Raw genomic sequence first — 22,498 nt, 5'->3', positions numbered from 1 at the left:
GTATTACATCAATCACCCTGTCCAACAAGTTCGAGGTGCTGTCTTTAACTGAAACTGAAATTGAGCCAGTGGAACTCACTTCACCTGTTTCGAGGAAACCTATTTTGTTTTGTGTCATGAGGAGTCAAATGCAAAAGGGTATGGGTCTATCAACTGCTGGCAGTTCAAAAGTACAGCAAGTGATGGTACCCCTCAAGCAAATGACAGCAAGGGACAGGAAAGGTCATGAGGTGCACTCAGTGCGTATGGCTGAGGGCCTCATTCAACATGTGGAAGAGGCTAGTCCCACAGCCATTGAAGGAACAGGGTGCAATCAGCTGCAGAATGTGATGCACATTGAAACAAATGATGCCTGTCATCTGGGCTTCAAGGTCATTCTTGAGTCATTCCAGCAACTGGCAGAAAAGATTGAGACGACCAGCCTTGTGCATGGAGTTTCAACAAAGCTCACAATTTGCAGCATTACTCCCAGAACTGATCATGTCCCTTGCTTCTGAGTTGAGTGGAAGAACTCAGCAAGAGACTTCGGAGGTTCACTCACAAGCTAGGCTGTGACGTCCTGGACTCGTGCCGTAGAGCTGAGAACTGTAGGGTCCCCCTAAACAGGTCAGGTGTGCACTGCACATCAGAGGCTGCTACCCAGTAGCTGACCATGTGTGTGTGTGTGTGTGTGTGTGGGGGGGGGGGGGGGGGGCACACGAGGGTTTTTTAGATTAGGTGACTTTCTGTCCAGTCCACATAATAATAACAGAAGGAAACACAGCAGTATCAGTGTAAGATTGAACAAAGTGTCTCCCACACATGACAGTATTAAAATCCTAGTGGTTACCTGCCAAAGCATTTGCAACAGAGTCCAAAGTGCTCCCAAAAAGCAGTAAAACTCACATAATACTAGGTACAGAAAGCTGGCTGAAACCTGAAATTAATAGTAGTGAGATTTTTGGGAAAAATTTAATTTTATATTAAAAGGATAGGCTAATGGGAAATGGATGTGGTGTCCTTGTCACAGTAGGTAAGAAACTCAAATCCACTGAGATAGAAATAGAAACTGCATGTGAGATTGTTTGGGTAAGACTCAGTATCAGGGGTGGGCATAAAATGGTAACTGGATCCCTCTATTACCCACCAGACTCATCTTCTGATGTAACCAAAAACTTTAGAGAAAATCTCAGGGTTCACTTGTACGTAAGTTCCATAATCTTAATGTAATCATCAATGGAGACTTTAATCAATTGGGAAAATTAGTTTCATTAGTGGTGTGAAACTTTACTAAATGCCTTCTGTGAAAACTACCTAGAACAGATAGTAAGGAACTTCAATCATGACGGAAATATTTTGGATTTAATAGCAATAACTAGAACTGACCCCTTTGAGGACATCTACATCGAAATTGGTATCAGCGACCATGATGCGATTGTGACAACAATGATTACCAAAGTACGAAGGACTGCTAAAACAAGAGAAAGATATATGTGTTCAGTCAACTAGATAGAAAATCAGTACTGTTATATCTCAATGAGGAACTTGAAATTTTGAGCACAGTGCAGGAGTATGTAGAGGAAATAAGGCTCAAGTTTAAAAGAATAGTTGACAATGCACTGAATAGGTATGTACCCAGTAGAACAGTTTATAATGGGAAGGAGCCATGATATACAGTCACTGTAAACAAACTGAGACAACTGCATAAGAGGTGTAAAACATAGTGTAGGGCTATAGATAGAGAGAATCTGAATGAAACAAATTTGGCTGTCAAGAGAGCAATGCATGAAGCCTTCAATGACTACTGTAGCAAAATATTGTCAAATGATCTTTCCAGAACCCAAAGACTTCCTGGTAATATGTAAAGGCTGTTAATGGCACCAAAGTTAGTGTCCAGTCCCTAGTGAAAGAGATGGGAATTGCAGTTGATTTTAGCAAAGCAAAAGCTGGAATGCTTAGCTCTCTTTCCAAATTTTCCTTTACAAAGGAAAACTCAGGAGAATTGCCCCAGTTTAATTCTTGTACCACTGAAAAGATGAGTGAAATAAGTATTAGCACCAGTGGTGTTGAGAAGCAGCTGAAATTCTTAAAACCGAACAAAGCTCCAGGACCCGATGGATTTTCTATCAGATTCTATACTGAATTTGTGGCCGAGTTAGCCCCTCTTCTAATTACAATCTGTCATAGACCGTTTGAACAGGAATCTGTGTCCAGTTGGAAGAAAGCACAGCTCACACCCATCTACGAGAAGGATAGTAGAAGTGATCCACAAAACTATCATCCTATATCTTTGACATCAATTTGTTGTAGGATCTTAGAACATATTCTGAGCTCAAATGCAATGGGGTATCTTGAACAGAAAGACCTCTTCCATGCCAGCCAGTGTGTACTCTGAAAACATCGATCATGTGAAACTCAACTCATGCTTTTCTCACATGGTATACTGAAAGCTTTGGATCAAGGCAGTCAGGTACATGCAGTATTTCTTGTTTTCTGAAAAGCATTTGAACCAATAACAGACCTACATCTACTGCCAGAAGTTCAGTCATGTTGGGTATCAAGTGAAATTTGTGACTGGACTGAGGACTTTTCAGTAGGAAAGACACAGATTGTTATCTTGGATGGAGAGTTATCATCAGATGTAGAAGTAACTTCAGATGTGCCCCAGATATTTTGGGACCCTTGCTGTTCATGTGATATGTTAAGGACATTGCAAACAATATTAATAGTGACCTAAGACTGTTTGCTGATGATGCAGTTATCCATAATGAAGTAATGTCTGAAAGAGGCTGTGTAAATATTCAGTCTGGTCTCTATAAGATTTCAAAGTGTTGGCAATTTGCTTTAAATGTTCAGAATTGTAAAATTGTGCAGTTCACAAAATGAAAACATGTAGTATCCTTTGACTATAATATCAATGAGTCACTGCTGGAATTGACCAACTCATACAAATACCAGGGTGTAACACTTTGTAGGGATATTAAATGGAATGATATCACATAGGCTCAACTGTCGGTAAAGCAGCTGGTAGACTTTGGTGTATTGGTAAAACAATGGGAAGTGCAATCAGTTTACAAAGGGAATTGCTTACAAATCACTTATGAATCCCAAACTAGAAATAGTACTTGAATAATGATAACAAAACCAGTGGCTGTATTTGAATCTAACATAGTTTATTCTTTTTAAAACATGCTATCAGTTTCAACAGTACATGGTTTCATCTTCAGGTCCTAACGTAACCAGCCGTTTTCATGTGCAATGAACAGAATTGTATGCAGTGCACCAAAATTAACTGGAGCCTGTACCTTCCCTGGCGACAAACCCAACATGGCCATTTGTCATCTGACCATGCTGGGCTTGTTGTTATCATGAAAGGTACAGAATTCAGTTAATTTTGGCCCAATGCCTGTGTTTCTGTTTGTTGCCCATGAAAACAGTTATGGATGGCAGGCTACATTTGGGGCCTGAAGATGACACTGTGGGGCATCAAAACTGGTAGCATGTGTTAAAAAAAATACAAGACATTAGATCCAAAAGCAGCCAAAGGTTTTGTTATATTTACTCAAGTACTATGTGTCTGGCTGCAATCCCACTTATCTTGATGGATTGCCATAGACCCATGGGAAAGTATTACAGAGATGCTGAAGAAACTGAACTGGAAGGCTCTAGAAGGTAGACACAAACTATCTCAAGAAAGTCTACTAACAAAGTTTCAAGAACTGGCTGTAAATATTCTACATCCCCCTATGCATCGCTTACATAGTGGTTGTGAGGACGGGATTAGAATATGTACAGCATGTGTAGAGGCATTCAAACAATCATTCTTCCCACGCTCCATAGATAAATCGATTGGGAAGAAACCCTAATAACTGGTACAATGGGACAATACCCTCTGCTATGCACTTCCTGGTGGGTTGCAGAGTGTGGCCGTAGATGTAGACGTAGACTCTCCTCTTTCTGATAGTGGGATCATACCATCTGCATATAGCCACAGTCTCACTTCTTCTTATTTTATCCTTTTGATCATATCCTGGGTGAGTATGCTGAATATAGTAGAACTTAGAGGGTCTCCCAGCATTACTCCATTTGTTTGCTACATTCCTTGAGAGTGCATTAATCCCTCAGCATATTGATTGTGTTTCCTTAGAGGATGCTTGTTATTAACTTGAGGATCTGACTTTAGTATTAGGTGCAGTTTTTCTGTAGTCAGCAAAGACTGTGTATGCATGACATTTAGGTTTTCACATGGCCTTGTTCATGAATTGGAGAATCTGTCCCACTGCTTGGATGTTGACTCTCTGGGAATGAAGATATATTGTTCCCATGGTATTATAGTCATTATGTTGTCATTGATCTTTTAAGTATGACATTCATTATCTTGAGTGGTGCACACTATAGGAATCCAGTGAGTTCTGTGCAGAGTTTCACAGTGTGTACCACTGCTTCTTTCATTAGATTATATGAGGTACTGACTGGGCCTTATGATATTTTCTTCTTTCAATTGCTTGTCAAACATCAGCTTCTGTTATTATTCCATTTTTAGTTAAGAGTTGCTTCCTTCAAAGTGATAATGTGAGCTCTTCCTCTGGAGATTTATGAAGTGGTTTTTCTCATACTGTCATGGAGATGCATTGGGTTGTCTTTATTCTTCTTGATTTCAGGGCTTTGTAGGGCTTTGCTTCTGATTTCCGTAGTAATTCTTTTTCTTGTTTTATCAGGATGTATTGTTGTTCCTTTCATTTCAGAAATGAGTTAATATCTTGTTTTTGTATTCATATAGCTGTGGTTCTGATTCTTGTTGTTTGCATTTGTCTTCTACAGTTCATTCAGTTTTTCCAGGACCATGTGTCTTCTTATGCAGCATTCACTGTCAAACCAGGGTTTGATGTTGCTCTTTGGTGGTTGACTGCCTGAGGGATCCAGTTAGGCACCACACAGTTAAAGTTGCCCCCTTCTATTGTAGATAGCATTTTTTCAGCACTTATGTTCTGGCGAAAAATTTTCTTGGTGTCCATCACTGTTCGCTTCATTGTCATGATCTGAAATTTTTCCCTTCCTCCTTGTAGAAGTGCTTTGAGGATCTATGGAGGTTGTTAAGCTTTGAGGCTTTATTTTATTTCCTGGGTAAAATATAATGTCCATGATACTGGTGTCATTATGTGAGATGTAGGTTTTATTCAGAGGTTCGTTGATGTAAGTGAAGCTCTATAAGTTTCACAAACTGCAACATGGTTGCGAATTGAACAGTGACTCAAAAGTAGAATAAATTTTCTTTTCTTCACGTCTATGGTCACACATTTTTTATGTCATTACATAACCAGTTTCGATCTATAACGACTATCTTCAGATCTGTTTTATAAAACAATGTCCTAATAGACTGGAGCCATAGTTTTCATAAAACAGATCTGAAGACGGTCATTATAGACCGAAAGTGATAGTCTGATCACATAAAAAATTTTTGACCAAAGAAGTGACGTAAAGGAAACCTAAGCTCTATAAGACTGTCTTTTGCTGTCTAGCCTGTCTTTTTGGCAGTTTAGATACCCTGCCAGCAGGGTTGGGATCTCTGGGTCAGTCTGGTCCCATGAAGTCATGATAGTCACGATGCTTTCTACCACTTTTTTTCTTAACTTGGGGGTCTTATATAGATTCCTATGATTTGCACGTTGCTTACCTGCACTAACACCTTGCTTTCGCCTATCTCTTCGTGTTTTGCTTGAGCTACGGCTTGGTTGTAGTAACGTATCACTCCGCTTGAAGGTCTCCCTTTTGTCCCACATTTAACCAATGCATGTATTGCGTAGAAGCCGTTTGTATTCCAGGGTTCTTGAAAAAGATTCCGCAGAAAAACGGAAAATCACAGCTGAGCATTGTTTCACCTAATGAAATACTGAGTAGGGATTTTAAGCCTTTTATGTTCCGTAGTGTGATTTCGACATCATTCTGCTTTTGACGATAGTCAGTTGCGAAAAAGAAAGGGACGGAAGATTACTTTCTCCGCCTATAATTCTTCTTTCACAATGCCGTTCATGGTGTCTTCGCTGGCTGCCCTTCTGAAGCATTTTTATCTTCCTGTGGCGCTTAATTCCGCGTATTCCCTTGCGTCCGCGATGCCTTTTCCTCTCATAAAGTCTTCAGGTGTTGTCTTTTTGTCCAGGCGGTCTAAAAGCAGCCCATATAGTTTTGTTGCGGACTTCAGCTACATTTGCTATTGAGATATAATTTGGATAGCAGAGTCGACGAAAGATAATTATTTTCGATTAAGTTTTCAAGGAAACCGCAATTTTTAGTACTTCCACAAAATTTCCCGATGTTTGAGAAGTTTGATTTTCAAATGTTGGCATTCTGTCTTTGCTGTGTGCATGATCAATCCAGTTACAAAGCGCAGCAGGTCCGCGCAGGTATAGTAGCAGCTAAACGGGGAAGGAAATAGTCATTTCAGGGTAGTCCTCTGTAGTGTGAGGATGGCTGAAGTCGGTGGTAGTAGTGGTGTTCAATATTTTGAAGGTGTTGAAAAGTTGTTGGAGATTTGGTTTACGCGGACCGATGGCGCCGTGAAACAGTGTGATCTGCGGAAAATCTCTAGGTAAAAATATATGTGTAAGGACTGATTCTTGGCTGCAGGGAAAAACTAAAATGGTGGTTCATGCACCTTGCAAGCTTCACAAATTTTGCAAGAATTGAAAATTTGAATTGTGTTTTTTGATCAGAAAAAGATTGTTATTGAAAACATCATTGTGGATTTAACGGCGGCGTATCTGTAGACATAAAAAAGTCAACTAATCTTTAATTCGTTCAGGTACCGGTTTATTTTCCGGCATATGGTGAATTTTTTAATTACGTGTACAAAGTAAATTGTATGGTCAGAATTATTCCGAAATTTTACTTTGAAACAGTTTTGTGTACATTTTATTACGGTGTTTATTGTGCTGCTTACGGAGGCCTCTTGGATTTATGTGGTTTAGGATCTTCCACAAGGCAACTTACATTTGAAGTGTGCTTTGCAGTATTAAGAGTCAGGTCACAAAACTGATGTGAAGACTGGAGGAAAAGAAATAAAGTTGGCAGAAATATGTATTGTGATAGGATCTGTAATTTGTATTTGCAGAAAGTGTCTGTAGTCCAAATGTTTCTTTCTTGTTTCAACTTCGATAGAAAATATGAAACGGTTTTTATTTGTAGGTTTTACACACACACACACCGTATTTCTTTGCTTTCTTGCGAACTTTCCCTTTCTCGAAAAGGACTGTAGAAACTTGTAAGCGATGTCAGGAGCTGGGAGTACTCTCTGTTAAAAGAACAGCGTGGCACACTACAGTAAATCACTCCAAAAAAATATATACATTTAGACCGATGCGCGATACAAGGTAACTCGCTTCTGAGCCTTCGCCCACGTCAGTTTTGTCACGTTTCAAGAATAGAACAGCGAGTTGCACCCAAGTGCCGGTAATGGAGAGCACGATTTGTGCTTTAAAAAAATAAAAAAGCGCGTACTACGAATACTTAAAACGACTGTAGTTTGATAAAGTTACGTGCCATGTTTTAATGGAACAACTGGTTAATATCTCAGTGGTACGCAGCTTATAGTAAGTCAGGTACGACTTTCATGCATCCATTTGTTGTACCGTTTCAGCTAAAGGTACCATTACACAGGAACTTCAGCAACACAGTTGTATTGAATCATTGATGCACTGAACTAAACTAAGAGAAAATGGCCGTTTTTCCTAGGATTCGGATCAACTACTACTCGGAACTAAACTGGCAACTTGTTGCAGTTATTTAGCCGTCAATGAAGAGACAGGTATTGTGCAACCCCCTGAGTAAATGAGTCACAGCTGTTGCTCCCCATTTCATGTCATTCAGTAATGCATTTTAACTATAAGTTGTGATTCATTGCAGTAGCAGGCTCACTCATAAGCTCCTGGTGTAATGTGAACTGTGCTAATTTTAAATAAAATGGTCAGATCCCAAGTAGTGCTAGTTCTCAAGTCAGTGATGCTTCATTGGAACTGGTCTGCACTAGTTATCCTGTTTTTACACTCTTTTTAGTAGACTATTTTCTGTCTAAAGTGTATGTCAGTTTATGCTAAGGATTTCTTACTTTCCTTTATTAGTTTATCATAACATTTAGACTCGTACCATAAAGATATATTGTGTGAGTAACGGTATTGTCTGTCTGATCTGACACTTTGGTCCTCAAGTATCATGAAGGTATTAACCAACCATAAGACAAAGATATAATGCAGAGAAAAAGGTAAGTAAGTAGCAGATCTTGATCTTCAGTACTGATTAATAATGAAAGAAAATGAATCGGTTGTCAAGAGTTAGCAAACGGAACAATTTATTCGGTGATGCACGTAAAGAAAAATGTATCGAGTGTATATCTGGAAGTAACTTTTGGTAGTTATTTTTCTGCTAGTCAGTGAGTAATTGAAAATAAACTTGTGAGCAAATGCCCAAGCAAATTAGAGAATACTTGTATATGGTGGGTTGGGTACAACTTTAGCCATTACATGGATGATTTTTGAATTGTATCTCTCTTCCATACCACAGTATTATTCTGAGAGAGGAAATAGCTATAGGTAGTGTCTTTGGGAAAGTTAACATTACATACCTGCATGAGATTTTCACTCTGCAGCAGAGCATGCGCTGACATGAAACTTTCTTGCAGATTAAAACTGTGTGCCGGGCGGAGACTCTAACTCAGGACCTTTGCAAAGGCACACAGTTTTAATCTGCCAGGAACTTCCATGTCAGCACACTCTCTGCTGCAGAGTGAAAATCTCAGTGGAATCATCCCCCAGGCTGTGGCTAAGCCATGTCTCCGCAATATCCTTTCTTTCAGCAGTGCTAGTTCAGCAAGGTTCGCAGGAGAGCTTCTGTAAAGTCCGGAAGGTAGGAGATGAGGTACTGGCAGAAGTAAAGTGAGTCATGCTTGGATAGCTCAGTTGGTAGAGTACTCGCCCGTGATAGGCAAAGGTCCCAAGTTTGAGTCTGTCTGGCACACAGTTTTAATCTGCCAGGAAGTTTCATTACCTACCTTCTCAGGGAAATCCTTAGACATGGCTAAAGTGGATAAGTAGATCTTCAGTTAAGTTTTGCAGGATATTCAAAGTTCATTATTTTATCTTGGAAATAGTAAAGGAGAAAAATAGTTTTGTACAAGCACGAGTTTGATAGTGCGCGTCACACACACACACACACACACACACACACACACACACACACACACACACACACAAACACCCTAGAATTATGCTTATGGAGTCAGACTAATCGATAGTGTAAACTGATGTCTTACACTCTATATTTAACACATTAAATCATAAATAAGGAAAGCTGCTGGGCAAATTCGGAATAATATTGAATACATAATAGGCAACTCAGAGTATTCTGGCAATATTTCTTGTGTGTGTGCGTGTCCGCATCAGCTATGAAAAAATGTTAAGAGGCGGGGGGTTGCGACCCTTTCCATTGTTGTACAAATAGCTTTTGTTGGAAATGTCAGTAAGATGTCTTTAATGGGATGAAGCATGTTGCAGAATACTGGCTATGTCTTCAAATTGTAATAGTGTAGACTGATTTGAGATTGTCACCTTTGGTAGAGCATTGCCAGATTAAAGTTGTACACATTGTTTTAATTCAAATATTTTCTTACCTAAGGCTCATTAACTGCAAAAAGTAAGCCTCTTTTGTCTTTCAGGAGTAAATGGGAATCACTGCTAAAAATTGTTCGCTGTGAGGTGATAAGCTTTGTCCGGAATGAGCATGTAGATGCATATGTACTGAGGTAAGAGCGCCTTCCCAGTAGACCTATATGTATAAAATTATTTTCTTGAATGAAATAAATCATGGCAATATTTTTTAATCCCTTTTTAGTGAAAGCAGTATGTTCATAACAAATCGCCGGTTTATTCTGAAAACATGTGGGACTACCACACCACTATTGTGCTTGAAGCCACTTTTGATGTTGGTTGAACAGTATGCTGGATTTAATGAAGTGGAAGTAAGTAACCTTCATTTCATAGTTAACTGTTAATCATATATGAAGAATTTAATAGCTGTAAATTAATTCAGTTTGTTATAACTGGTTGCAAAACACTGTTTATTTCAAATTTTAATAACGGTGTAACATTTTGTCATAGGATGTGTTCTACTCTCGGAAAAATTTCAAGAGACCCGATCTGCAGTTGAGTCCACATAAGGCTTTTGAACAAGAGGTTGCTGTTTTGAACTCCTTTTTCAAAGGTATGCAGAGAATCATGTTCAAATTTAAAAAATTAAGTTATAAATTGTGATAAAATTGATTTTTAGAAGTGGCAAAATTTCTTAAGCTGTCAAATCTTGAGCTATAGTAATGAAAAATGTACTTATTTACAGATGGTGCTGCCTATTGCATGGGGAACATGATAGAAGACTGCTGGTATTTGTATACCTTAAATCCACTGGGAGAAGGAAACAAAACTCGCAGGGGTATACAGGAACCTGACCAGACCCTAGAAATCCTTATGTCAGATCTGGATCCAGATATCATGAATATTTTCACGCGGGAGGAGTCATCTTCTGCTGCAGAGGCTACCCAGGTATGAAGTTAGCTTTATCCCAATCATGGTTGGAAAAACAGAAACCTTTTGACATTTACGTGCATGAAGGGCAGGTCCAGTTCACAACTGATTAATTTTTTTAGTACATAGGTAGGGAAAAAAAGCAAATTTTGCAATATGATGCCAGAGAAGTAAGAAGTCTTGTCACAGCAATAGAGTGTAATTTAAAACTGCTTGTAAAACTGTTTAATATTTTGTTTCTAATTTTTGCAGAAATCTGGAATTGACAAATTGATTCCAAACATGGTGATAGATGATTTTCTCTTTGAGCCTTGTGGTTATTCCATGAATGGCATTTCAAAGAAAGTAAGTATTATGCCATAATATTTTTGTAAGCATGCATTAAAGAAAATATTTAGCATAGTTAGAAGTTAGTTCTGACAAGTTGGAGTACAGCTAAAGGTAAATTCTTTATAGTCAGTGTGTTTCTTTGAATTAAAAAAAGTTGCATCAATCACAGCCTTAATATTGACAGGATTTTTTAAATACCAGCTCCACTTGCAGAAATATTTTTATGCAAGAGGTAATAATGAACAAAATTCTGGGAGAGTTATGAATTAGAAGTTCCTTGTTTCAGGGATAGAGACTTGTGGGCTGACACCCGCGAAGCAGAAATTTAAGGTAAAAATCAGCCATTTGGAATGTATAATATGATCCCACAAAAGACTTTGTGGTGTGTTTAGTGTACTGATAGCACATGTCACCATAATATAGGCACATGGATACTAAATTGTAATTTTAGAGTTACTTATAACTCTAATGTACTTCATAATTCGTTTGGAGTCCTGCTTTCATAACATATTCAGAGTAGTTTCAGGAAATGAGTTCATGGAGCGCTATGAGGTGAGGTTAGAAGCTGTTAGCAGAAGCATGATTAAAATTCATGGATGCGGAAAGGTTTTGTAGGTAAAAAGTTGATCCTTTTAAAAAATTCTAAATGGTGAGTGGTTTTATGCACTTTTCATGCTTAAACTTGCATGCATGAGAGGAGTTTTGAAGACACTGAATAGCTGAGGTACTATAAAACATCAGATGTGGTTAATTAGTAATTATGGGTTCATTGTCCATGTACTGCATCTTATATTCTGGATTGTGGTGGTCAACATTGTACTTGACCCTAGCTTCAAACCAATAGTTAAATGAATAGGTAGCAGTAGCATGAGTGCAACCTGAATAAGTGTGTTCTCTGTCTGTACAGCACAGAGCTTGTTTCATTAGGGGAATATACAAGTGTAGATAAAACTGCTGAGATATGATGGTAGTTGAAAAAAGTGTGGTAGCAAAGAGGTATAAATACCTGCATGTAATGCAAACATTGCCAAATGTGGTATTTCATTGTAGTCACGTATTGAGTGAGTGCTAGGTGCTTTCAGCTGGAAACAAATAATAGTGATGTCCTGAAATTCAGCAGATACACAAATCTGTGTAATGGTGAGCATTTACAGGTTTTAGATGATTTTGTACAGCTGCCAATTACTGTCATGAGGATTGATTAAATTTTCTGTGCAGCACTGAAAACTGTGTGACAAATCTTAAAAGTAGGTGCTTCAAAAAACAGTGTCAGGAAATCATTGTGCAATGGGATGGTGTAAAATCTCAGGGAATTCTGTGCTTTTAACTTGGCATTGAAATTAAATTTTGTACTTTATAAATCACAAATTTTAAAGTACATGAATATTACTCCATATAAAGTATTGATGTTAATAACCTGTGGTTAAACTGCTACTTTGGGATGGCTGGTATACACTCAGCTGAGAGGAAAGAAAAATCATTGTATTAGTATACTCCCCCCCCCCCCCCCCCCCCCTCCGCCGCCGCGCCTTCTCCTGCTCAAAATTAAATTAGCAGTAGCTTCTTGACACCATCTTCCTCCTCACACCTAGAATTCTCAGGGAATTATTTTTTTTTTATTTGTATCTCCTCTTTTGAGTGGCTACCATGATTGACACAGTCATATAGGGAAATACAAAAAGAATATATGGACTATAAATGGCTGTAACTGTGTAGTGCATAATGATACGCCGATAATGTAAAGGAAGTTCAAAAATTGTCAACATAATAGATAGGTGCTATACAACTGCCCTTGGTCACATGGACAGTACCTAATTAATAATCCACTTCATCCAATACTTTCTGAAACATTTTCATTTCTGGAATTGTGTTTGGCAAGGCAGGCACATATAAAAGTTCTTCCACATTACCCCCAAAAATAAATGCATGGGTGTCAGGTGAAAAAGTTCTGAGTAGCCAAGAGCTGTGATTCCAGTATGACCAGGTCAACAATTTGGGAGATGTTGATTTGTGTGCTACCTCTGTGTAGGGGCACCCTGTTCTGCAGAAAGGCTTAATCAGCTAAATCTATATCAAGGTGTGACATCTTATGTTAATTAAGCATGTTCGGGTAAATGTTTGTTGAAAACACTTTGGTAATTGAAGAATAATGGTCCATACAATTTGTATGCCAGCATCACTTGTAACATGTTAACTTTCAGTGAGTCACACTGATTTTCAGTTATACTCAAATGCTTTTCTGTACCATTATATTCAGATATTGTACTGGTTAATCATACCACTTATGTGGAAGGTAGCCCTATCACTAAACACAAGATGAATTCTTCTTCCATCACTTAGTGTTGCTGTGGCATGTGGCAGCTACTGATCAAAACAGCCCTTTACATTATCTGTAATTCTTATCTGTGTATCACTATGCAGTAAATAGTTACATCGGTTTTTATTGATGTATTCATTTTGAATTGACCTGTATTTAAGCATTGTGTTGTTCAAATATTTGATAAAGTGAAGAGCTTTGATTATGCAGTTTAGCAGAATTGCCAGCCTTTGTACAATCCTGTGCACTGGTGCTGTGCTGTGTAGTTGTTGCATATTGAAAGTATGCTGAAGAGACAAACTTGTTCTTACTGTTTGTTCTTTGTGTGTAAAATATATATAGTTAAGGTAGTAGGTTCGCTCTCTTAAAAGTGAACTGACAATGTGTGGAGGTTGAACGAGTACCATTGCAGATCTAAGGTTTTTAAAGTGGGGGAAAAATCCACGTGGAAACGGTAACAAGCAAGAGATAACCATCGATTATTTTGTATCTCAGCTCAGTTCATTGCTTCTTTCTTGTCATTATGGCTAACTTCATTCATGTATACAGCTTTAAGAACATTCATATTTATAATTAAGCTTGTGTGTTGTCTGCCCATCCTCTACCACTTGATGTTCATTCCTTTCCTGTATGAAACTCCTCTTAACATTCCCACATGTCTACCATTGCTTTCTGGCAGACTGAATTACTCATTATTACTTTACTCATAATCTAAGAGATTGACAGTTGAAATTAGTGTGTAGACTGAGCACTGAATCTGATATACTTTCTCGTCTGTTCTTAGGCGGGTCCAGAACTAGCTGCTGTAAGTATATCAACAGAAACTTAGTGGATTGGCATTATTTATAGATGTCTTAGTGTGTCTTGCATGAACTGACGCCTGTCTTTCATATTAAAATCTGTACTAGAAGCAGGCCAGGAAGATTTTATGCTGCACAATCAGTGCAGATATGGGCCAGTGTAGGAAGTGGTCGTAAAAACTCAATGTCGATGTGATTTGTGTTATAAGCTTTCTTCTTGTTTTGTGTTAATCAGGTCAGTAAGTCAGGATTTGGTCACAAAGGGAGATTTTTCATGATTCTCAAAAGTGGTTTGAAGTAAGAGTATAGCAGTTGAAGTCTTCAACATTGTCACAGTTGTCAGTCTAATTATCCTATCCATAAGAAAATTTCAGGATGGTATAGGATACTTGGAGCCTGATGCACTATGTTGTCTTTCTACTGTTAATTTGTCTGTAATGTTTCAGAAAAAATCTAAAATTTTGTGCCTGGTATAGAATTCAGATAAGATAGATTAGCTTTTGAAGTGTTGGATTATCACAGGGGTAATAGAAATGATCAGTGCTGTTTGTGTTTTTTTAATACCTTCTGTTTGAATGTGTGATAGGTTTTGGGCATAGAAATTAGTTGACAATGAAGCAAGCATGGATGAATGCCAAAAGCAGAACTAAAATGCATAGGTTTTCAAGTGGCAACCACTTGTGTTGATCTAGTAATGTTCGAAGCATTTGCTAGTGTGTCATTGTGTTGAAGGGCTACAGCTGTATGTATCTGGAGATAAGCGGATATATGTTTTGTTACAGTGAAATGCAGTTGTAGTTGTCTATTTTATATTTTACAACATATGGTAGTCCCACTTTTTTCATATTTCTTCCTGTTGTTGCCAGGAGGAAAGCATGTGGTAGTGTAAACATTAGTTGTTAAATGAAGATACTCCAGAGATTGCAGACATTTGGAAAATTGGTATCATTTTAACTGTAAGTCATCTTGTTGCCACTTTGCTACAATATTACACTTTTAAATAAAGAACTGAAAAACAAATTACACCTATAGCCTGATCGGGGGATGGGAGAAAAGTTTAAAAATGCATTATTTTTGATTCTGTGCCTCTAAAGTACAAACCTGCTTACATTCACTGGTTGCTCAATAAATTAAATTCATTTTGTAGAAAAGAAGGCCCCAGCTCATAAAACAGGTAAAAAACTACTATGCTACAAAGATTGACAATAAGCAGCTTGATTAGTGTTACAGTACATAAAAGGTTTAACTCTCCATCACAGTAATCACACATGTTTATAGAAGTCCTGGCAATTATCAAAAGCAAATTCTGTAGGCCCACTGAGGCTGTGGTCACAGTGGCATTGACTTAGGGGGTCCTGCTGACAGACATTAGCTGAAGACAGCAGAGCTTTTCAAAGAAGTACGTTAGAGCATCTTTGATCTCAGTACAACCGATCTTATCACCTGCACATACAGACTTCAGACAACAATTAATGAAATTCAAATTGGTTTGTTTTCTTTGTTCAAATCGGCGGACATTCCCACATGCAAAACATGGAGTGTCAGAAATTTTTTGAGTTCAGTATACGTAAGGGGTTAGTGCCATCCTGAGGATGACAAATTTAATAACAAGGATATGCTCGGAATCCACGGTCTGAAATCACCTCTTTATTACAAACAAAAAGTTGTGAAAAGCTCAAACATTTAATAATAATTAATTGAATGTTACTGTATATTAAAAGTGCTCTGTGGTTATCTAGCCATTTTACCCCCATGGGTGTACGTAAAACATGTTGTGCAGGCAAAAGCTGTATCAAATTTTAAGCCTATAACATCAAAAATTAAGTGTTGAGTGAAAAAGGTGGTTTATGTCAATTCTGATGCTCAAGGTTACTGTAGTGGGTCAGGCTTTTGTTGTTGTTGGTGGCCATTAGCAGTCTATGAATTACTGCTGTGTTTTTATGCCAGTAGGATGGTGATTTTATTATATAAGGTGGTATACAAATGTCTTCTACCGTACATTTTTTGCCTTTTTGGTACCTAAGGTGTGTGTCAGTTCTAAAATTTTCAGTCGTATGCTTAATGACTGTGCTGCTATCTGTGTAATAAGATGTATGACAAACCATATATAATTGTTTATGATAAAAGGATGCAAAATTAAGTTTAATTGAATTGGTCAGTTTGCATATGTCTGTTTTGCTTATTTGAGGTAGTACACATTGTTTGTAATCTTGGTTTTCAATGTCACCACATATTATCTCGAGTATGCATTAGAATGTTACTCTTCTTGTATACTCATAAAACTTGGCTGGTTATTGTAATAACTGAAAAGACAGATATAGGTTGGAATATGTATCTAATGTCCTTGATTCCACCAAAAAATGACGGAGGAGATCAGATGCAATGGAAATTCCTATAGGGTGGGGGGAAAAAACTCAAAAATGAAACGAGTCATACACACATCAAAAAATGTTTTGCGTCACATCGGTACAGAGAGTTCTGGAACCTGTACAGAAAATTGGAATAGAGATCAACATACACATCATTTCCACCCTTTCTATTGCTCATGAAAACCACATATGGCATGTTGTACCATCACACAGTGAGACCTTCAGAGGTGGTGGTCCAGACTGCTGTACACACCAGTACCTCTAATACCCAGTAGCACGTCCTCTTGCATTGTCTCATACCTGTATTCATCATGGTATACTATCCACAAGTTCATCAAAGTACTGTTGGTCCAGATTGGGTGATTCAGCGTAGATCCCAGAGAGTGATTGGTGGGTCACATCGTCCATAAACAGCCCTTTTCAGTCTCGACGATTGTCTGGTTGAAGGCATATGCGACACTCATCAGTGAAGAGAATGCAATGCCAATCCTGAGTGGTCCATTCAGCATGTTTTGCTGTCAGGGTTCCTCTGAGCCATAATCCGTAGATAGCGGTCATCCTTGCGTGGCCCGAGTGAGGCATGTTATTGACAGTTCCTGTTTCTGTATCTTCTCCATATCTGTACATCATCATTTTGATTTCAATCAAAGATGCCTGGACTCTTTCCTTATGAAGAGCCCTTCCTGCACAAAGTAACATGCGGACGCAATCGAACCGTGGTATTGACCATCTAGAGATGGTTGAACTACAGACTACACTAGCCGTGTACCTCCTTCCTGGTGGAATGTCTGGAACTGATCAGCTGTCAGACGCCCTCCATCTAAAAGGTGCTGCTGATGCATTATTGTTTACATCTTTGGTTTAGTGACATCTCTGACCAGTCAAAGGCGCTGTGTCTGTGATACAATATCCACAGTCAACGTCTATCTTCAGAGTTCTGGGAACTGGGGTGATGCAAAACTTTTTTGATGTGTGTATTATGACAGGTGAACTTCAGCTTACTGAGTGGAGTATACATAGTCATGAAGAAAGAAATCATTGCTAGTATTTGGAGCCAGATGTGCATTTGGTGGGCAGTAGAGGATTGGAGCAAATAGGGCAGTTCAGAGATAAATCGTGCAGCCTTTGATCAAGAAGAAACAAGTCTGAGGAGGAAAACATGCTGTAATGCTAGTAAAAGCAAAGCAAATAGAGGCAAGAAAATCTTGCTTTCTCTCATACCAATTTCTTTTATTGTGGTGTGTGGCATTACTTCTAACAAAATCATTGAGAATTTTTTTCTTCTCCCATATACTGTATGAGAAATCATGAACAATTAAATGTTCAGGTAACCTTATGTTTCACTCTGTATGCTGTGAGTGTGTAGGCAGGTGTAAAGGGTAATTGTAAAGTCCATGAAATATCTTAAAAAGTATAAGTAAATAGCTGAATGTAAAAAATGCTTCAGTACATAACACTTTATGTGGACCCAGTTAGTCAGTTTGTAGAACAGCCAATAAGGACATTATTAACTGTAGTTGTTGAAAATGTCTGCAAACCATGCAGAGAAAGCAATTTGTGTTGTAGAATTGATTTTTGTGAATTGGTAGCGTGAGAGTTCAGTGTGTTTCATTTCACAGCACACCACCAATTTACTGTAACATAATTAAGTGGTAAAAGAAATTAGTGGATATTTGTGCAGTGAAAACCATTGACAGGCCAGGTGTATAAGGAAAGAAAATGGATGTTTTATTGTGAAATCCCATAAAGTGGTCCTATCAAGCTAGTGCAGAATTGAACATTCATGTCAGAAATTACTTGAATTAGATGTTGCCACATCTCTGAATATGCCGCTGATCTGGTCTATAAGTGTGTCCACCATGGTGAACGGACTTGATGCCTTGTGATTTTTGCTTGTGAAGTACATCAGTGTTCATTCTACCTCTACCACAGAACCCCAAAAGACTTGTGACACCACATCACAGCAGCTGTCCTTGCTGTCACTTCTGATTGCTAGATCTGGTATGGACAAATGATGGGGGGAACTTTGAGAATCTTGCACATGCTTTCATTTGTCACATTGTCTTTTACCATTTATATGTGCTTCTTTTTGAAATGTTTCATGGACTTACTACTCAATTTCATGCTCATATTTCATTCTGAGGAATTTAGTTAGACATCAGTGTTTTCTAAAAGTGATAAGCTTTAATACTGCCTAAGATGTTTGACACATTTTACTGTTTCCAGGGATGTTACATGACCATTCATATAACACCTGAACCAGAATTCTCATATGTGAGTTTTGAAAGCAATGTGCCACAAGCTTCATACAAGGAAGTGATCTCAAGGGTACTGGAAACATTCCAGCCTGGAAAATTTGTGATAACAGTATTTGCCAATAAGGTAAAAGTCATTGCATAGTAAATACCAACAGTGTATTACAACCTCTGTAAAAACTTCACTTAATCCAGTTTTTATTTTTAGGCCTCTGCTGCAGCAGCTTCCCCTAAAGAATTGGAAAGACAGACATCGTTCGGAGACTGGCTTCGTCATGATGTTCAGTACTGCCGCTTCAAGAACTACGATCTGATTTACGCATTCTACTCTAAATTCCCAAGCTGAGGGTCCCTGGAGGCCCGAAGCTCAGCTGAGTTCCTTTCAGTTGTTGCTCGGTGCCTTCTTGGGCAGTTGCCTGCCCTTTTTATTTGTCACTGTAGCTGTAGATTTAATAACATAAGATACCTTCTGCATTTGTTAAGTTTTTCTGTAGGTGGTAGTCAAATTTCCTTGCATAGTAGTTTTTATAACAGTTCCATTCAGCAGTGTAAAAATGCCTGTGAATTTCAAAATTTCCCACCATTTATAATCACAGCTTCTCAATGCTCTCTAATATTTGTAGAATACTGTTTAAAATTATGGAGTTTAAATATAATTAAAGCTGCTTTGTGTCTAATATTGCTTTGCTTCTGTGAAAGCATTGCAGCTATTAGAGTAAATCTTGTTTACATGTGGTGGCGAAATAAAATTTCTTGAGGTGATAAATTTGTATGCAGTGATTATGAGAGTTGCTGAAGCCAACAAAAGCCTCACCTATGAGGGTGACAAGTTGGCATCTCAGGTGGTAACCATCACTGGTTCCTTGGTTTGATGCATTTATTTAATTTCCATCTTGAAATGGCAGCAAGAAGTAATCATATGAATCCTTATGCTGCTGTTGAAGAATTTTATTATGATCTGAATTACAATTTAAGTTGCTAAGATCATGCATATATATTTTTTCTTTGCAACTGTGAAATTCAGATCAGTATTGATTTTGCAAAAAGCAGCCTTGAAAGGTCAGCAAAGTGTTGCTTACAGTTGTTCCTAAATGTCAATTGTTAATGTTTGTGATTTATTTCATGGTGCAGCATTGATTATAATAAATGTTTCTGTGAGTAAATTGTATATCTAGTATTTTCTGTGTATTCTGAGTTGTTACTCTGATCTTGAGAAATTAATTAAAAGTAAAGATTTCTTTGTAATGTAAGATGCTTGTCCAATTTCGAAATGGTCAGTTACTGTAAAACTGTTCGAAGCAGTTTGAGATGGCTTCTTAGTGTAATATCAAGCTGCTGTGAACTTTCACTTGTTCTGGGACCTTTGTGAATAGAGAATTTTCTACTTGAAATGAAAATAATCTACTGCCACATGGTTTGAGGGCAATTCTGTTAATCTGATTTTAGCAAACAGTTATCACTCAAGCCATTGCTAATTTACTTGCTGGTAATATTGCAACAGTATTTTGGATTTTCTTTGTTTTTAGACACTAAACACTCTGAAACTGTGGCAGTGAATATCTTGGTGCAGTTGTGGTTGTTCTAGGTTGTGATGTGTCAAGTTAGACTTCCATTTTATATTGCACCTACTTGAATTGATATCCATATGTCACAAAGCAAAATTTCACAATTGGCTGCTGTCAGAGTGGTTAAACTGCTGTCACAGTTTCATGACATGGTCCCTGTGCTATACTCTGTTATAACATAAATCACATTACAATCACTGTTTTCTTACATTTGGATTGAATCTTAACAGCAGCATCTGTTGATACATTTCGAGTAACTAGGGCAGATGATCTATAGTTGCAAAAGCTGTAGTAAACTAAGAATTTTTTGTCCACTAGGAGTTGATTATTTGTCATAGTACTGTTACATATCAATTACAAAGACAAGTGTTTTTGGTCATAGAGTAACATTTAAATTGGAACTCTAATTTGTAAAACAATTTCCAAAGAATGCACCGTTATTCTCTTAACAGAGCCCAATATTTGTGCACCAAACCTGCTGTTACATGCAGAAGATACAATAATTTTGAAGGCCCTGTTAAAATCCACAATGAATTTAAATTGGTGAGTTAAGTATTGCAATAATCTATCATTTCTTTCTTTGGTTTGGTAATGTTTTGTTGTGGGAAAAATGTGTTGGAAATCAGGTTTTTCATTATCTTAGTGAGACACACAGCATTGATAGATTTTTAATGTACATGGAGTACTTCATAAAATTGTTGTATCATCTACTACAGAAACAACACTCTGTTCATGAGGTGGTGTTGGATGTGTAATGACCACTGACTTCACTGGTAGATGTCTTAGTTGTGTGATCCACTGATTCACCTAAATCAGTGTAAACAACTCAGTACATTCTTCCTTCAGTTTGTAATTTCAGCCTTGAGATTTATTGCTCACAAACGTAATTTTACTGCAGGAAATGTGATGAAAGGCTCATTTTCCTCTGAGGAAATTCATTACAATATTTGTCACCATGTGAGAAATAGACTTAGGCTTTCTGCAGAGGTATTGCAGTTGAAATGTTACAATGGAACATAGAAATGGTATACATTTCTCAGTCAAGTGCTAATCACATTATTAAAGAAGACACTGTCTGGCCTTTTGGACAATTCTCCAGTGCCATTTAACAGAAAGAAAGACTGCTTAAACATTTGCGATTGAAATGGCAGCCTTGTCTCCCTCTCCCCACTCAGGTTTGGCCCAGTTGTATCTTACTAGGTGGGGAGGAAGAGAGCCAGGTGGATGTTAATACTGGCTGACTTAATATCCAAGAGGTTCATACAAAGTGGGTAGCTGTGGCGTACCAGAGTTATTAACGTGGGGAATCCCCCAGATGTATTTATTTCTAGTGTTGCCTTTTTAGTTTCTTTTTTAAACTGATGTCTAAGAAGCAAAAAGAGTATTACGATTGTGTGAATATAAGTGGAATATTGTGCATTTAGTTTTATAAGTGGGCTTTGCAGCAGCCTGATATGAGCACATTGTGTTTAATGAGAATGCATATGATGGGAAAAGGTAATTCTGTGATAAGAGTGTGAGTTACTTTAATTATTTCTGTTACATTAAACATTTGGTGTTTTAGACTAATTTTGAAATTTGTCCAAACTATTTAGTTTTTATGCCTTTGTTTATAGAAAGTTTCCTGACTTTATGTATTTAGGCATTACTGAAACTGGAAAGCAAATGTAATTTTTTTGTGCAGATGTAGTTTCAACATTTTATAATTTGTCAGGGGTGAGTTTTGACGCTTAAATACTCAGTTGCTTTCATCTTTTGTGCTTTTTATATCTTGTAAACCAGTGACTTCCACAAGAGTAAATTAAAGCCTTTTGTCCCTCTCATTGGCTTAGTCTTGTGTCCTTACTACGATGTGCTACATTCAGATTTACTGTTGAATATGGATGTTGTAGTGTTTTAGTACATGAGATGTTAATGTATAATAGTTCTTTATGTATTTGAATATATTGACATGTTTTTCATAGTGCAATTTCTTTTACTGCCCTTTCAAATTCCTATTTGTCATTTGAAAAATGTAGGACAAAAAGTTGTGGGAAGGAAACATTACTATATGTTCAACAAAACTGACAAGAGTTAAGTTTCATTTAGTCTATAAACAGAAGTAGGCAGATATTAATTGAAGCATTCTTGGTTGCCTGAAAACTTCACTACATGTTGTAGAGATATGTTATCACTTCACTGCTCTTGAAATATATTTAAGAAGGGCCTAATTAGAAAGCTTAGCAGTGCAGAAACTACACAAGGCAGCAAACAAAATATAGTAAGCAGGGTGTTAAATCTTTCTTTCTTCCAGAATAGATACCAGAATGAAGGTAAAT

General features: G+C 37.7%; 1 protein-coding gene across 2 annotated transcripts; it reads left to right on the top strand.

The window, feature by feature from the left end:
- The first annotated feature begins 6,362 nt into the window (after positions 1-6,362).
- Positions 6,363-22,143, top strand: LOC124777815 (S-adenosylmethionine decarboxylase proenzyme). Of its 2 annotated transcripts, XM_047253335.1 has the most exons (9): positions 6,363-6,565; positions 9,683-9,769; positions 9,859-9,985; positions 10,125-10,227; positions 10,360-10,562; positions 10,797-10,889; positions 13,976-13,996; positions 18,587-18,742; positions 18,824-22,143. In XM_047253335.1, the coding sequence occupies exons 1-9, from the start codon at positions 6,444-6,446 to the stop codon at positions 18,959-18,961; spliced, it is 1,050 nt and encodes a 349-aa protein (XP_047109291.1). In that variant the 5' UTR covers positions 6,363-6,443; the 3' UTR covers positions 18,962-22,143. The 2 variants fall into 2 exon arrangements, with proteins under 2 accessions (XP_047109291.1, XP_047109292.1); XM_047253336.1 differs by lacking the exon at positions 13,976-13,996.
- The last annotated feature ends 355 nt before the right edge of the window (positions 22,144-22,498 follow it).

This window comes from Schistocerca piceifrons, chromosome 2 (assembly GCF_021461385.2).
Source record: "Schistocerca piceifrons isolate TAMUIC-IGC-003096 chromosome 2, iqSchPice1.1, whole genome shotgun sequence".
In the NCBI taxonomy this organism is placed as follows: Eukaryota; Metazoa; Arthropoda; class Insecta; order Orthoptera; family Acrididae; genus Schistocerca; species Schistocerca piceifrons.
This window is presented reverse-complemented; position numbering and strand designations above follow the sequence as displayed.

Bases quoted from the DNA above. Each gene is read 5' to 3' on its own strand.
- LOC124777815 (XM_047253335.1), top strand. From the start codon at position 6,444: ATGGCTGAAGTCGGTGGTAGTAGTGGTGTTCAATATTTTGAAGGTGTT. The intron at 13,997-18,586 runs GTAAGTATATCA...TACTGTTTCCAG, and splicing joins CGGGTCCAGAACTAGCTGCT to GGATGTTACATGACCATTCA. The intron at 18,743-18,823 runs GTAAAAGTCATT...TTTTATTTTTAG, and splicing joins TAACAGTATTTGCCAATAAG to GCCTCTGCTGCAGCAGCTTC.